General features: G+C 48.3%; 1 protein-coding gene across 1 annotated transcript; it reads right to left on the bottom strand.

The window, feature by feature from the left end:
- Positions 1-8322: 8322 nt before the first annotated feature.
- Positions 8323-13204, bottom strand: HOXD3 (homeobox D3). Its single transcript, XM_060257321.1, has 2 exons — positions 12641-13204; positions 8323-9122 (listed from the first exon to the last, which is right to left on the bottom strand). Exons 1-2 carry the CDS (start codon positions 13158-13160, stop codon positions 8371-8373), a joined length of 1272 nt encoding a protein of 423 aa, XP_060113304.1. The 5' UTR covers positions 13161-13204; the 3' UTR covers positions 8323-8370.
- Positions 13205-16179: the final 2975 nt, after the last annotated feature.

The raw sequence follows: 16179 nt of genomic DNA, 5'->3' as shown, positions 1-16179 counted from the left end.
GATTTTACTGTGTGAATAGGCAAAATCCAGTTGAAAAGTGCATTGAAATTGGATTGAAAATGCATTATTTAGTGTGTGTGATTGCAGCCTGAGATTCAGCGTATAGGGCGGGATATAAATCTAACTTCTTCTTCTTCTCTAACCTTCCTGAGACAGATTCAGGTGAGTTGCCCTGTTGATCTGTAGCAATAATACAAACCTGAGTCCCCTGGCACTTTTAAGACCAACAAAGTTTAATTCTGGATATAAACTTCCGTGTGCATGCACACTTCTTGAGATACAGATGCAGCATCTGAAAAAGTGTGCATGCACAGGAAAGCTTATACCTAGAATTAAAATTTGCTGTTCTTAAAGGTGCCACTGGACACAAACTTCTTAAAACAGATGAAGTGAGTTGTGTCATGAAAGCTTCGGTAGGCATTCTTTTTGTTACTCTCTAACATCCTGCTGGATTTGTGCCCTATTTTTCATTCATTGTTTCTATCACGTGTATTTAGCACAACCAATAAATATTGTTATTGTTATCGTTGTCCTACATGCCTTATTGAGAGATGTAGGAGGTTCCGCAATGGAGAATCCCTCCCATAATCTGCAGTTGATTCAGACGCCAAGTTCCACCGAAATGTTGTTTCCAGCCCCAGAATGTGGGTGGAATTATGTAAACTCTGGAGATTACATCAGTATTGGTGTGAGGGCCCAGATGTCCTAAGAACATAAGAGAAGCCATGTTGGATCAGGCCAATGGCCCATCTGATCTAACACTCTGTCACACAGTGGCCAAAATGCAGGTGCCATCAGGAGGTCCACCAACAGTGCCAGAATTCCAAAAGCACCCCACACACACACTGTTGCCCCCCCCCCAAGCACCAGTGTCAATAATCTGAAATCCAGTTCATCTGGGTTTATCCCCCTCTATGATTTATTTTATTTGCATTTTTATAGTCCACCTTTTTCTCTGGGGCTCAAGGTGGATTACACAGAATAAGGCAATACAATCAATTTCGACAATGCAATAGATTTGACTTGTAGAAATCTGGAAACTAACCACAAGTGAAGCAGTGTATGTGTGTGTGTGTGTGTGTTCCCAGTATTATTTCTTTCAGGCATCTGGCGCAGAAAATGTTGTGCCACGATAAAATGTGTGGTCTTTTGGATGCCACAAGACTCTTTGCTAGTTTGGCTCCTGTAAATTGTAACACCTCTACTCAATAGAATGTATCTGCCTGAAGAATCCGGTCAAGTTTCTCACCCAACCTAGCCTTGTGTGGGTTATCTTGTCCAAACAATTCACACCAAGTTTAAAAAAAGAACAACAAAAAACCCAATAAAATGCTGGAAAATAAGGAATAATTGCCAAGTTTATTTAACTGGGACAATCTGACCTCTGATTCAATTATTGAATCTAAAATAAATAAGAGAAGAGATTGCATTTACACCCCACCCTGAGAGAACTGTAACTGGTCCAGGCTGACCCAGAAGCTGCATGTGGAGTAGTGAAAAATCACATCGGTCCCCCCACCACACCAAACCGGAGAATAAGTTTTATCCAGTGGGAAGAATATGACATTTCAGAAAGGCTTTTTGTTCACAAATGAATGGAAGAACTGTTATTAGACTATTTTAATTTCCCCAATTTTGTCAAATCAGAGTGATCTGTGGTAGTTTGCAGAAGGATATATCCCGCAGTTCCTCCAGATCACAGACAGGCTAAGGCCCATGAACTTTAGTGGAGCACTCCCCTCCCCAAGCAGGTGTTTTGCAGTGCTGTTCTAAACGGAGTTACACCCTTCTAAGGCCATTGGCTTCAGTGAACTTTAAAGGGCAGAGCCTGTTTAGGACTGCACTGTTTGAGCATTTCAAGTGAGTTTCGAAGCCTGTTCTCTCTTATTCTCCCACTGCTCTCTGTTGCTCCCTCTTTCTAGGGACACGGAGATTTTAAACTTCTCGGAGCACTTGTGTGGGGGGGGTGTCACTGTTTAAAATTCCCCATACTTCATGGCCTTGCCTGTGAAGGGGTGGAATTTTAGCAGGAGCTCCTTTGCCTTGTAAGCTCTTGGAGGATTGGCTACATCAAGGGGTGGGGCCTAATATGCAAAGAAGCTCCTGCTAGAATTCCACCCCTGTGAGGCATCATGCCATTATTAATAGAATGCTAAAGATAATGCCAATAATGCTAATAATCTGGCCGAAGGTAACTACGGTAATTCCTGGAACTATTCGTGATGTGGAGCAAAAGGAAGGAAGGAAGGAAGGAAGGAAGGAAGGAAGGAAGGAAGGAAGGAAGGAAGGAAGGAAGGAAGGAAGGAAGGAAGGAAGGAAGGAAGGAAGGAAAGAAAAAGTGCGCAGCGTCGCTTGGATCATGCCACTACCGACTAACATTAATCTAACAGGTTATTCGAAAGTGCAGGAGCAGAGCAGGGAGAGTTGAAAGTGCAGGAACAGAGTTTTGGTTTGGTTTCAAACATTAGGACCAACCACAAGTTTTGCCCTCCCCACCAGGAGACGACCATTCCTGGGTTTCCGGGAATCGCTGGCGGATCCTTTGCATTGTACCTAGAATGACCAGTTGTTGAATAGGGTTTGTGTGCCTGTCCGAATGTGCCGAGGGTTGGGGCGAAGTCAAACTCGACTCCAAGGCACATTTATTCGGGATGAAGCCTTATGGGACACCGTGGGACACATCGCCACCACCACCCCCACCCCGGACTGGCTGAAAGAGGACGTCAGAAGCCGAAGGGCTCCAAAGGGCGCTTACTGCTGTGGCTGCGCTCTTGGAGAGAGGGAAGGACGGTCCTTCCGATACCTTTTGCTAAAGGGCTTCAGGGAGCTTCCGTTTCTTTGGCCGGCGGTCCCCCCACTTTTGGGCTTGGGTGAAATCCACCCCCCACCCCCCGAGTGTCTTCACTCCAGCTCTCTCCCGCCGCCTTCCACAGACCCCTCAGGGAGAGCAGCCCGATCCCCGCAAAGCGCAACGCCTCCTCCGGCTTTGTTTCCTCTGCGGCTCTGGCCACGCCGGGCGCGAAAATGGCTCGGCGGCCCCTTTGTTTGCAGGCGGCGCTGCTCGCCTCGCAGGGGAGAGGAGAGGAGGGGGGGGGGCAGGCAGCCGGCAGGCCCGGCGAAGCAGGGGGAGCGCCCCCCTCCCCTCCCCCCTCCCCGCCTGACCAATCGCTCCAGCCGAGCGCATCCCCCGCTGACCTCCTCGAGGGGAGAACTTCCCCGGCCCAGGTTGCTTAGCTACCGCCGGGACTCCAAGCCAATAGAGAGGACGACGAGGCCGCCCCTCGTCTCTTTACCTAAGTGTGGGAGTTCTCATTGTCCCAACCCGACACGGGGCTTTGGGGGGGGGGGGGGAGGGGAGGCGGCAGGATGACCCCGCTGCTGGCACCGGCGGGAGGAGGGGGGACTCCGAGGGAAGCCCCCCCCCTCTTTGGGAGAGGCAGAATATGGATCTTTCAAGGGGGTCCGAAATGGACCCGGGGTGGGGGGAGTTAAAGAAGAATCTTCCGCCGTTTTGCTGGCAGCTAGGACCGGTCCTGTTTCAGAGAGGTAACCTTGTGAGTCGGTAGCAGGACAACGCAATTCCAGGTTCTCCCGGGCTCGAATTTGGTTTTAATTGTCCTGGAATCCAGTTCTGTGACTTGAATTCAAGGGCGAACAGCCCTCAGTTTTTCCTTGGGGATCAGAACTTTCCGTGTACAGAGACACAGAGAGACAGACAGAGAGAGGACCATCGAAGATATTTCTGTGCTTTCCTTTAACGGGAAAAGGTTATATTTGTAATATCGGATTGCCTTATAGGACCAGCATCTCTCCTATCTCGGCACCGGTAACTTGCTGCGGGTGGAGAATAAGTGGGGAAAACCCACAGCTTCCAGTTTTAGAAAGGAAGTCCGTCAAGGCTCAGTGGTGCCTGCGTAGGGCCCCTTGACTGGACTCCCACTCTGAAGAGAACCTTGGGACACATCTCAGATGTCCGCTTAGAATTCAGTCCCATTGAGTCCAGTTGGGCAATTCTAGGAAAATGCTGTGGTGTGTGTGTGGGGGGGGGGGGGAGAGATAACAACCTTATAATAAGGTTTTGACAAATGTGCATCAGCGGCTTTTCACACACACCTCTAGCCCCTCCCCCCAACAGTCACACAAATCCAGAATCAAGTTTCCCGTCAGTCTTTGAGATCCAGTGCTGAAGTCTAACTAAAAATGCCTTTTGCTAAAACGCTGGGCGATAGGGACCGTCTGGCCAGTCTAGGGTCTGGTTTCCCCTGCAAGAGAAGAGGTCAGCCGGGGCGCGGCGTCCCCTTGAAGAGCCCTTTCTGCCCTGGGGCTGGACTTAGCCGGGGAGAGGCCTGAGCCCTTTCTGGGAAGGCGGACAGCAGGATCTCTTGACAACGACTTGAATTTTTTTGCAGATAACCAGGCAGATGCGCAGGTCAAAGGGAGCCGGGGATTTTGGATCTGGACCTGCCAGGGGGTCAAAGGCAAAGAGAGCCTGGCGCGCCCTCTAAAATCCTCGAGTTGTAGAGGATTAAAATCCTTCACTGGCTGCAGGAGATGGCGCGCTCCCTGCCCCGCTGGTACAGATCCCACGCCAGTTTACTTGGAAGTAAGCCTTAATGAACTCAATGGAGCTTTGCTGCCAAGCCGTTTGTTTAGCCTGGAGAGGGATGTTCCACGGCTGGTCTCCCGCAGGGAGGGGGAGGGCAGGAATGGAAAAGAGCGAAGAGGGAGACCTCCTTTCCAATGTTCCCTCTACTTTGTGAGCTACTGGCATTAAAGTTGTGAGCTACTGCATAAGTTATTGTGCTCTGGGGTCATCCTTCCTGAACGAAGACAAAAATGTGTGAGCTGGAGGATAAAAATGTATGAGCTAGCTCACACTAACTCAGCTTAGAGGGAACACTGCTCCTTTCCAATAAGCTGGTTATGTTTCCATAGAAGAGCCCCTAGACCATCTCCAGCCATGCATAGCGTACCCCCCCCCTTCCACTTTCATTTCAAAAAGAAGGACGGGAGACCTGATTCCTAGGTGAAAGCGCTGGAGGGAGCTGCAGCCCCGGTGCCAGGTGGATTGCCCCATGGACTCCAGTGGGTTAAAAGCACTTTGCCCGGGGCCAGAATTTTGCAGAAGAAGACAACGACGACTGCAGTTTTATATCCTGCCCTCCACTCCGAATCTCAGAGTGGCTTACAATCTCCTTTATCTTCCTCCCCCACAACAGACACCCTGTGAGGTAGGTGGGGCTGAGAGAGCTCTCACAAAAGCTGCTTTTTCAAGGACAACCTCTGCCAGAGCTATGGCTGACCCAAGGCCATTCCAGCAGTTGCAAGTGGAGGAGTGGGGGAATCAAACCCGGTACTCCCAGACAAGAGCCCCCGCACTTCACCACTACACCAAACTGACTTCTACGACACAGTGATTGGTAACCCAGCCCTGCCTTGCAGTTCTAAGGCACCATCGCCTCCATCATCGCCCTGGTCGTGGTGTCCTGGTTGTTGCTGATGGGAGCCGTGCTGGTCTTCAGAAGAACAGGGACGATTTCAGTCCATGAGCACCTTGGAGATGGACCAAAATTCCAGGGGAGAGGCTCCCAAAGGCAGCTTTGACCCTTGAACCCTGAGGCCCTGAAGCTCTTGTTGGTCTGGAAGGCGCTACTGGACTCCCAACGAATCATGGACGGCGTGGTTTTGCAACAGAAGGTCCCTGTCCTTCCCTCACCCCCTCAAGGATGCTTCTGATGCTCCATTTCTGCAAGCCCGTTAAACCCCTCGGTTTCAAGTCCAGCCCACCAACCATTGCGCTGCAGTCGGATCCCACACAGGCCTCCCAGTCCGGCAGACTCAGCAGATACTCAAGTGAGTGACAGACCAGGCCATAAAGCGCCTCGTGGGTTGGACTCCTCTCCAGTATTGTTTTAATTTCCAGAGGCAGAAGGTAAAATAGGCTCTAGCATGAGGAACAATAACAAAAATTAATAATCTCCCTGCACTTTTTATGTCTCCGTTTGCTCTCCGGGAGTGTTTCCTGGAAGGCTTTTTATCAGAAACCATTTCCCCCCCCCCTTCTCCTATCAAGTCCACCGGTTGTGTTGTGCCTTTGTCCCCAGCGCTAGAAGAAACAAAAGGGTCACCGGGGTGGGGAGGGAAAAAAGCCATTTCTAGATCCAGAAGTGGTTAAAATATGTCTTCGTTCGAAGCTGTTTTATTCTGTTTTGTTTACAGATCTACAACACTCGGGTAAAAGTGAAATTGAGCAAAAACAAAACAAACCAACAAAAAGGATTACATTTTCTCTCTCTCTCTCTCTCCCCCTCCCTCTTCTCTCATTTGTTACATTGGCATTTATAAAAGGTACTGAAGGGGAATCTCATATATGTCATCATCATTGTCCAAGCCAGACACGAGTGTAGGAGTTAAAGCTTCTCATACAAAAAAAGAAAAGAAAAAAAATTGCAGGACTTTCCATCGGGACTTAGAGAGATGGAGCTGTATTGTTAGTCAAACTGAAAAGTGAGATTCCCTTAGAGCTCTGCTGGGAATTCAGAAGATCCCAATCATAATGGAAGTCTTCTGTTTTAAGAGAGAGAGAGATAAGGAACACTTCCTCCTAAATTAATGGGCATGTATCCTTTCTTACATGTACCTAATGCCACTTTTACCTTGAGAAAAGCTTTATAAATCCTGTAACAGACTAAACAGTAGGGTATAAATAAAGAGGAGGGGACTGAGAGATGCTTGTATTTCTTATCCCTTTTAAGGTGGGGGACACAAAAAAAAAACATTTGTTTTACACCAGGATTGTACCAAATGTCTGCTACAGAAGACTATATTAAATATTGATAGAGCTAATTTCCTAGATTGAAAGCCGTTCTGAGTATTTCAGAAAGGTTTTTTTTTCTCTCTCTCTGCATCCTACAGCATTCTGTCCTTTGTAGATATTTGATTGTCAATATTTTGTTCAAAGGTTTCTTTTTTTCCTCTCCCCCTCTCTCTCCTTAACCAGCAAAAGTAAGTTTGAATTCCCAGTGCCCTCTATCCAAAATGGACTTATGGTTAACTTAAATAAAATATAAATAATTATTATTTATTCAATTAAATGGAAAGTTGCAGTCTGAGTCACTATGGACTTGTTGTATACTGTTCCTAATCTTATAAATGTGAAATGTTTGCTTTTTTTAATTTGGAAAAAAGCAGACATAAATAGGGGGGGGGGGGGGTGTTTGCAACTGACAAGAAGTTCTCAGTTTCTCAAGAGTTTGTTTTTCTCTGTACTCTAAAACAAACAACCCAGAGTTTATGAAGCTAAATGAGAGACACTCCCAACCTGAACAGAGTGGTTTTTAATTCTAAACAAGTGACCAAAATGGTTCCAATGTGAAATAAATTACTATATTTTAAATATTTGGTTTAAAAAAAAAAAAAACGTAAGGGCTCCCTGTATAATGCTCCAGTTTTGTGTTAATTATGACTTGACTTACAGTTTGCTGTTTTACTTAATCCTTACACAAACTACAAACACCAGCCACTGTTACAACTGTTCAAAACTACTCTTTCTATTTCAGACCAAATATACTAAATAGGTGGGAAAAAATGTATAGCCATCAAAGACCTGAATCAATCATCCCGAGTTGGGGGGGGGGAGGGAGGGGGGCAGTGAAGAAACTACAGATATCCACATAAATACACTGAAGAAGACCAGGATTAAATAATCAATGATACATTAACAAAAACAAAAAATAAAAAAACCACGCTCCTCTTAAAATAATAAATACATCTTATTCAAGTCCAACGCAATCTTTTACATTGCTGAAGAATTTTTTTTCCAAAAAATATAAATTAAATTCTGGGAAATGTCTCCAGTTTGGTCCCAATAGACGGACGCTCCTTTGCTGCTCAAAACCAATACGATTACTGTAACTTACCTTCCAGTACATCATTACCGACTAGGACTTCTTTGTTGGGTATATGGTGAGGGTGTGTGTTTCTCTTTTTTTAAAGGAAGAAGAAAAAAGAAAAGAATATTGCACTGCCATGCTTTTGAACGGCTAAAAATGTTTAAAAAATAACCCTCACACACACACCAAAAAAAAAAATCATCTTTTTTTTTTTTTTGTCAACACAGGAGTCGCCAAAGAAGAGACAAGATGGTGCTAGCTGTTTACTGAGGAGGCCCAAAATATAAATCCTACTCAGGCTGTTAAAAAAGGAATACTTGGGGGTTTTGTGGGGGGGGGGGGGAGTGAGGTAATTTAAAAACGAGTTCCTGTCCAAACTTCCTTCCTTCCTTCTTTCCTTTCTCTCTCTCTTTCTCTCTCTGTGTCTCTCATTCTCTCTCTCTCTCTCTCTCTCTGTGGGAATCCACAGGCCAGCCTACTACAGATGCGTCAGTTTAGGGGCTTCCTGAATCCTTCCCTGAGATGTATGGTGAGAGGTCAGGTCTGTGTAGGTGGGGTGGGGGTCGCAGGGTCCGTGGTGGTGGTTCCCGGGGATCTGGGCCGCGCAGCTATAGTCCACGCTGGCCGAGGAGGGGTGGGAGAGGTGGCCGAGGTTGAACATGGGGCCGGAGGCCGGCATGGAGTCGACAAAGTTCCCCCCGACGTAGACGGGGCTGCCCTGGAGGCTGGGGTTGGCGAAGCCGCCGTTGCTCTGCATGGCGTGGGGGTCGTACTCGGCGCCCGGGTGGTACCTCTTCTGCTGGGGCAGGCAGCTGCTGAGCGGCGCCGTGTAGGCGGCCAGGCCGTACATGTTCTGCTGGGACTTGGCGAAGGAGGTGGGCGAGGGGGCGTCGTAGCTGAGGCTGTTGACCGTCGGGAGCTGGCTGGAGTAGGCGACGTGGTTCGGCCCGCTGAGGGGCGGGCTGCGGTCGGGGGACTGCCCGACCGGCGAGTGCATGATCCCTTTGGCTTTCTGGTCCTTCTTGTACTTCATCCGCCGGTTCTGGAACCAGATCTTGATCTGGCGCTCGGTCAGGTTCAGCAGGTTGGCCATCTCCACCCGGCGCGGGCGGCACAGGTAGCGGTTGAAGTGGAACTCCTTCTCCAGCTCCACCAGCTGCGCGCTCGTGTAGGCGGTGCGCACCCGCTTGGAAGCAGGGCCGGGGGGGCTTTTGTCCTCGCAGTTCTCGCCTGTCCAAAAAAAGAGGGGGGGGGAGAGAAAGAGTAGGTGGGTCGGGAGGTTGATTTACAAAACTCGATAAGTCACCCGAGGGCACAAGGAAATGCTCTGACATTCTGGCCCAGGCTAGGTCTTTATGCGCCTCTTGGAAAAAAAAAAAAATCGCTATTATTCACCTAGATCGAATCAGGCCATTAAAGCTACTTGAACCTAGAATGGGAGATTTTGTAACAAATGACTCCCCCCCCCCCCCTTCTTTCTGTTTCTCCCCATTCTAGGGTAATTCTACAGTCGCCTTCCCAGTACACAGGAATGGAAACCCTATTCCGCTCAACAGCAGAATTTGGGCGAAATCGCTCTTATTTCGTCAATATTGGAGATCGGCCCCTCTCAGGCACGCTGCAGGGGCTAAGGAGGAAGAATAAGAGTCATAGAGTTGGAAGGGACCTCCAGAGTCATCTAGCCCAACCCCCTGCACAATGCAGGAAACAAAGAGGTTAAAGCAAAGTCACACTTTCCCCAAATCCTCCCCCCTCCCCACAATGTCTGAAATGGGGGAGCTGGATTCGATCTCCCCCCCCCCCGGGGGTCTGAGAGGCTCATTTCACATGCGTTGGGTGATGCCCTTCCAAGGCGCTTTAGCAACCCTTTGCAAACAACCGCTGTAGTGCGCTGGAAGTGCATTCTCCAACGCGTGTGAAATGCCAGGAAGGCTCACCTCCGGGGTGGGGGGGAGGGTGTTCTCGGAGGGACAGGAAAGTTACAGTCGGAGACCGGAGAGCTGTAAATCATCGGATTTAATTGGACGAATCGATCGATCCCGGTGCCAAAGCTCAGGGAAGGGTTCTTTCGCCTCGCCCCGAAGAAGGACGGAGGCCCGGGACTGCGAGGACAATGGGAGTCGCTGCTGCTGCTGCGCCGCTAACGAGAAGCCAAGCACGTTCGCCTTTGTTATCTCCGCGGCTGGGCTCTAAGGAAAGCCAGGAGAGAAGCCGGGGCCCGTTCCCAGAGGAAAGAGCGGCAGAAATAACCCAGGCTGGGGCTCATTCGCTCTCCATGTCTCCCAAGGCGGCAGCAATCTCGAAGCCGGCCCAGGGAAGACAACGGAGGCGTTTGATTCCCCCCCCCCAACCACCCCTCCTCTTTTTCTCCCGTTTTAAAGAAAGGGAGGAATTGGGGGGAGGTAGCCATGGCCCTACTACTAGACACCTTCCTTCCAAGATGGACCCAAAGGCAGACGTGTTGGGGGATGGGGAGGAGAGAGAGAGCCCCCTTTCTCTAGACCTGGGGTGGGAGTGGGGAAGGCAGATCCCAGGGGGAGTCGCTAGAAGGGAGCTCCGCAAAGCCCACATTGAAATCAAGGTTGGAAGACTAAGGTTCCATCGGACTTGTTTGGCTACACGAGACTAACACGGTTACCCCACTGGGTCTGTCACTGTGCCATCCGCAGTAAGGGTGACTAAGACTTCCCCAGATCAAAAAGATGTTCAAGAGACACTTTGATGCAGTGGGGTCTGATAGACAGGAGGGTCATTACGTTCTGGGGAAGTGCGAAGAGTGGAAATCAGTGACATACCTAGAGGGGGCTGTGATGTTCTAGAAGAAAGGGCCTCTTAAAAGAAGGGACACCTCCTAATAAGGGACATCTGGCTACCTTCTTTGAAAAAACTAACGCCTTGCCCGACTGAAGTTTGAGATGCTTGACAAAAAAGGGTATCTCCAACTTCCCTACTCCTCCTCCTCCATTCTCCATCTCCAAAGCACAGACATTTACTAAGAAGACAGTGTCATGTCTTTATCTGAGATCCACTTCCATGCAAAGCAGTTTAGAACCACTTCTTTGCACACAGAAAGTCTCCAAAGAAATAAGCTGCATGGCTTTCAACAGAGTTTCCTTTTAGAAATGTATTTTCTGGGAAGACTTCAGGCTTTGAAGCAGGGTTTGTTTGGGGTTGTAACAGGTTTATGTGGTGATTCTTTTCAGTTTCTGGCCTGTCCCTTCCCTTGGGCTCAAGGCAGGTCTCACTTCTTAAAATAAATCCAGCCAAAGTTAGGCAGGAGAAGGAATTGTTTCTAGGTGTCTGCTTGGAAGGGTCAATCTTGTTTTAGCAAATATCAAACAACCCTTTTGGTTTCCGAGCACCAGAATTCCAAGATGAGGTCACACAGGAGTCTTCCTCACTCAGAACATACAATTGTTAAACTTTGGGGTCACACAGGAATCTTTTCAGGGAACTTGAAAATCTTGCTATTGCAAGTCCTGCAGTTTATCCCGCTTTCCCAGATCTGCAAGACATCTCCATTCCACTTCATCCACCTTTCAGACCTAGGATAGCCCAGCAGTATCTTCTGCATTTGGCTCAGCCTTGGCTGTTCCACCAACAAAAGAGCCCTGTGTGACTCCAAGATCTGCCTTAAGACATTGGCTTTGGACTACACTGATGTTTCATGGTCTCAACTGCAAGGAGGTAGTAGCCTTGTTTGTCTATTATAGTAACATAAAACAAAAGCCCAGTAGTCTCTGAGAGGTTAAACATTTATTTCAATATGAACTTTCTAGATGCCACAGGACTTTTGTTTTATGTAGGTATAACAGAGGACCTGTGGCTCAGAGATAAGGTATCTGCTTGGCATGCAGAAGGTCCCAGGTTCAGTCCCCAGTATCTTTAGCAAAAGGATTCTTCCTAAGACATTGGTGACCAGCTGCCAGTCTGAGCAGACAGTGCTGATGTACCAACAGTGCAATCGTGATAATGCTTTCCTTGCAGTAAGCTCCACTGAATAAACCTGAGCAGGACCTCCTTATGATAGGCCTGAACACCTAAAATTCCCCTACATGCTGCATGTCTCTGATTCAGTACACAGATGAACACACAAATCTGCCTTGTACTGAATCAGACCCTTGGTCCATAAAAGTCACTATTGTCTATTCAGGCTGACAGCAGCTCTCCAAGGTCTCAGGCAGATGTCTCTCACATCACCTACTATCAGATATTTTGGCTGGAGATCGTGAGGATTAGACATGGGACCTTTTACATGCCAAGCAAATGCTCTGCCACTGAGCCACAGCCCCTCCTATAAAGTTGTTTCATGTGTTCATGTCAGCCTTATGCAGTTACATTCAGGTGAGCAGCCATGTTGGTCTGAAGCCGCAGAACAAAGTTTGAGATCAGTGACACCTTTAAGACCAACAAAGTTTAATCCTGGGTATAAGCTTCTTCCCATACAGATCCGAAGAAGTGTGCGTGCACAGGAGAGTTTACACCCAGAATTAAACTTTGTTGGTCTTGAAGGTGCCACAGGTCACCAACTTTGTTCTGTCTGTTTCAGACCAACACAGCTACCCACCGGGATTTAAAGGCGCCACTGGACTCAAACTTTGGGGAGTTTTGCAGCGAAGACCTTGCAAGACCACCGGGGTACCAAGGCAACCACTTTCTTTTTTTTACATTTCATTTTATTTTTCCTCTGGGGGGAGGTCAGGATCCTCGGTTGGGAAGCCGGCTCAGCCATCCCTCTGGCCGGGTACCTGCAGCAGGGGCGCAGCTGTTTTTCTGCTTGGAGTTCTGGCGGGACTCCTTCATCCAGGGGAAGATCTGCTTGCTGATGGTGGCCGCCGAGGCGCCGGAGGAGGAGGCGTTGGGCCCGCCTTTGCCCTTCTTGGCCGGCCCGGCGTGGGCGGTGTTGGCGCTGGGCGGGGAAGGCGAGGGCAGGGCCGGGGGCGGCGCCTGGGCCTGCTGCTGCTGGGCCGGAGGCGGCTGGGCCTGCTGCTGGGGCTCGCCGAGGCCTGGGGGTTGCGTTGGGCCTGCCTGGCCCCCTCCGCGCATGCAGCTACCGCTGAGGTCCGCGGCGCTCTTGTGGGCCGGCGGCGGCGGACGGATGGGAGCGGCGCCCTGGAGGGAGCAGGCCGAGGCCGGGTAGTCGGTGTCGAGGGCCGGCTGGGCGTAAGGCTGCGGCGGGGCCGAGGTGTAGCCGTAAGCGTCGGCCTTGCCGTAGGCGCCGTAGCCGCCGAAGAGCGCCGCGTTGTCGTAGTAGGCGGCCTTCTGCATCTTCGGGGGCTCCCCGCTCGCCGAGGCCTCGAAAAGCAGAGACCGCCGCCGCCCCCCCGCTCAGGCGGCCGCGCCTGCCTCACGTCTCGGGCCTGGGCCAGTCGCCGCCCGCCGAGCCACCTGCGGAGGGGAGAGAGAAGGAGAAGAAAATGGCGTCATTGGCGGGAAGGAACACACACACAGATGCCTCTGGCCTGGTCTAGACAGCGAGGGTGCAGAGAGGGGGCTTTAGATCTCCAGGGAAAGGTGACCATGAGTCGCAGTGCCTTCTGTCAAGGAGAAGGCCTTGTGGATGGGAAACCTGAGCAGCATGGGAAGAGCTCAACTAGAACCTCTCCCCCCTGAACAGGCTGCAATCACACACACTAAACAATGCACTTCTAATCCACTAGCGATTGCACTTTGCAACAGAATTTTACTGTGTGAACTGGCAAAATCCAGTTGGAAAGTTAATTTTTGTGTATGTGATTGCAGCTATATGCTGCCTCACTAAATATAGAAAGTATAAATACGTCTCTATGTACATATATACAGAGAGAGAGAGAGACAGACCTATACTTTCTGTACACGTCCTGTACTATATATACTCACACTATACTGTTCTATACTAGATTTGAGTCCTTAGAGACCAACAAGATTTTTGTTTTCAAGAGTCAAACCTTCCTTCCTCAGATACGAGTAGGAGCTGAAATCCCGTAAGGACTCTGGCGCTATTAGACTTTTAAGTCTTCTGCTACAGACCAACATGGCTACCCTCTGCAATTATGTACAGTATTTATAGTCTGCCTTTTTTCCACTGAGACTCAGGGGGAATTACTCCATGCAAGTCAATAGGATCAACAGGATGAGCCATAATAAAACAATAGATTGCAAAAATCTGAACAGGACAAGTTCAGTTTTTGAGTTGTGGGGGGTTATAGCATCTTTGGGATTCTGCTGCCGCATTCTGTAGATCACTTCCAATCCACCTGCGATGTGGATTATCTCACTGTGTGGAGATAATGGTCTACAGAACATTTACAGTTTCTCAAGCCTTGGAATGAACCAGGATGGTGGCTCAATGGTAGAGCATCTGATTGGTAAGCAGAAGGTCCCAGGTTCAATCCCCGGCATCTCCACCTAAAAAGGGTCCAGGCAAATAGGTGTGAGAAACCTCCGCTTGAGACCCTGGAGAGCCGCTGCCAGTCTGAGTAGACCCTACTGACTTTGATGGACTGAGGGTCTGATTCAGTAGAAGGCAGCTTCATATGTTCATGTTCAGGCATGTGGTGTCTCCTCGCACGAACTTTACTGTGACAAGGATACAGTATTTATACACAGACGTGGTTTTAGGCTATGCAACCCTACTGGGACCCTTGCCAGCTCTTCTTCATGTACCAAAGAACATACACTTGAGGACAAGCTAGACCATAATTTGACACTGGGCTCTCCACCATGCAGAGGAAGTCACCCACAAATGGCACCTAGATGAGCAATACAGGCAATGGCCATATAATTTTGCCTTTGTGAGTTCATTCTTAGATCAGTCACCCTCAGTGAGGATGTGAGATCCAGTGCACAAACTCTTAAACTAGAACAAGAATGTGAGTAAGATACCACAAGACATCAGTTTATTTCAAGGCTCTCCCTTGGTTTTCTAACCCTCCCCATGACATACGCACATAAGACTTCCATTGTTCCTCATGGAGTTGTGGCAATTCCACAGTAGCACAATAAAAGTCACATACACTATGCACTCTTGGGTGCTGGTTGTCTCTGGTAGCTATTTTTTTCATACAACATGGTACACAATTGCCTCAAAACAAGATTTACTTCATCTTTCTTTTAGATGCTAGACTTGATAGCACAACCGTATGGAAAGTTATATACCTACAACAGCGAAAGCAGACATTTTGCTTCCAAATACATCGTGTTTGGGATTATAATATATGCAATCTCCTGTTTATCACCTCATAAATATTGGGACCCAATTTGATTCCTGTCTTCTTAATTCCCCACCTCCCATAATGCCATTTGCTGACTTTCATGTGGGCATGAAATTCACATACTCTTCTCATATGCACTCTCTCTGCCTCCCCCCCTCCCAAGAGTAACATTTTTGTCATCATTGACTTATAAACACACCAATGGTCTTTACTCAATGTTACTGTTCTCCAGAAACACATACTAGATCAATTTCAAACAGAAGTCCAGTGTGGTGTCTTAAATGCTAATAAAATTTATCCCAGCATAAACTTAAGTGAGTCAATGCTCACTTCATCAGTTGCATCTAATGAAGTGAGCTCTGATTTATGAAAAGTTAGTATAATAATGTGTGCCATCAAGTTGCAATCAGCTCTTGGTGACCACAGAACCATGGGTGGTTTTCAAGGCAAGAGGCAAGCAGAGGTAGTTTTCCATTGCCTTTCTCGGCCTAGCAATCCTGGAGTACATTGGAATAAATAGTCTTTAAAATGTCTCTGGACTTTTGTTTTATTTTGCTTCAATGGACTAACATGGCTATTTTTTTGAGATACCAGGGCAGTCACAGAGCTATCCAAAGCAGACTCACACTTTTTAATCCCATTGACCTTGACTAATTTAGAACAGTGTAATTCTACTTTTAGGACTGCTCTTATCGGACTGTTTATTGGTATCCTACCTTACACACAATCAGTATAAAATCAGTATCCTTCCTTACATACAATTGCTATGGATTATACACATCAGTGGGTTTATCTACCAAGTACTTATGTTGTGGATTAGGATACTCCAAAGGCAACAATACTCTATGGCATGAATATTGTACACTCTATGGTCTCAACCAGGGACAGAAGGTTTGTTGAAATCACTGAGACTGACCTCCAGCAATGTATTTAAAATGGCAGTGCAAGGGACTATACAGTCCAAAATGGCAAAGGGGAGAGAAAATACACAGAAGACAGATTTTCCTGTGTGTCATTCCTCATCATAATTTATTATCTCTGCTTTGTCTGTCCATCAAGATCAGGGAAATTTGTTATCTCTGCTTTATCCCTTA

The sequence above is a fragment of the Heteronotia binoei genome, chromosome 16 (assembly GCF_032191835.1).
Source record: "Heteronotia binoei isolate CCM8104 ecotype False Entrance Well chromosome 16, APGP_CSIRO_Hbin_v1, whole genome shotgun sequence".
NCBI lineage: Eukaryota > Metazoa > Chordata > Lepidosauria > Squamata > Gekkonidae > Heteronotia > Heteronotia binoei.
Note: the sequence above shows the minus strand (reverse complement) of the source record. Positions and strands in the feature narration are given on the sequence as shown.

Coding starts and splice junctions, on each gene's coding strand:
- HOXD3 (XM_060257321.1), bottom strand. CDS start 13,160: ATGCAGAAGGCCGCCTACTACGACAACGCGGCGCTCTTCGGCGGCTAC. Junction 9,123..12,640: donor CAGCTGCGCCCCTGCTGCAG/GTACCCGGCCAG, acceptor TTTTTTGGACAG/GCGAGAACTGCGAGGACAAA.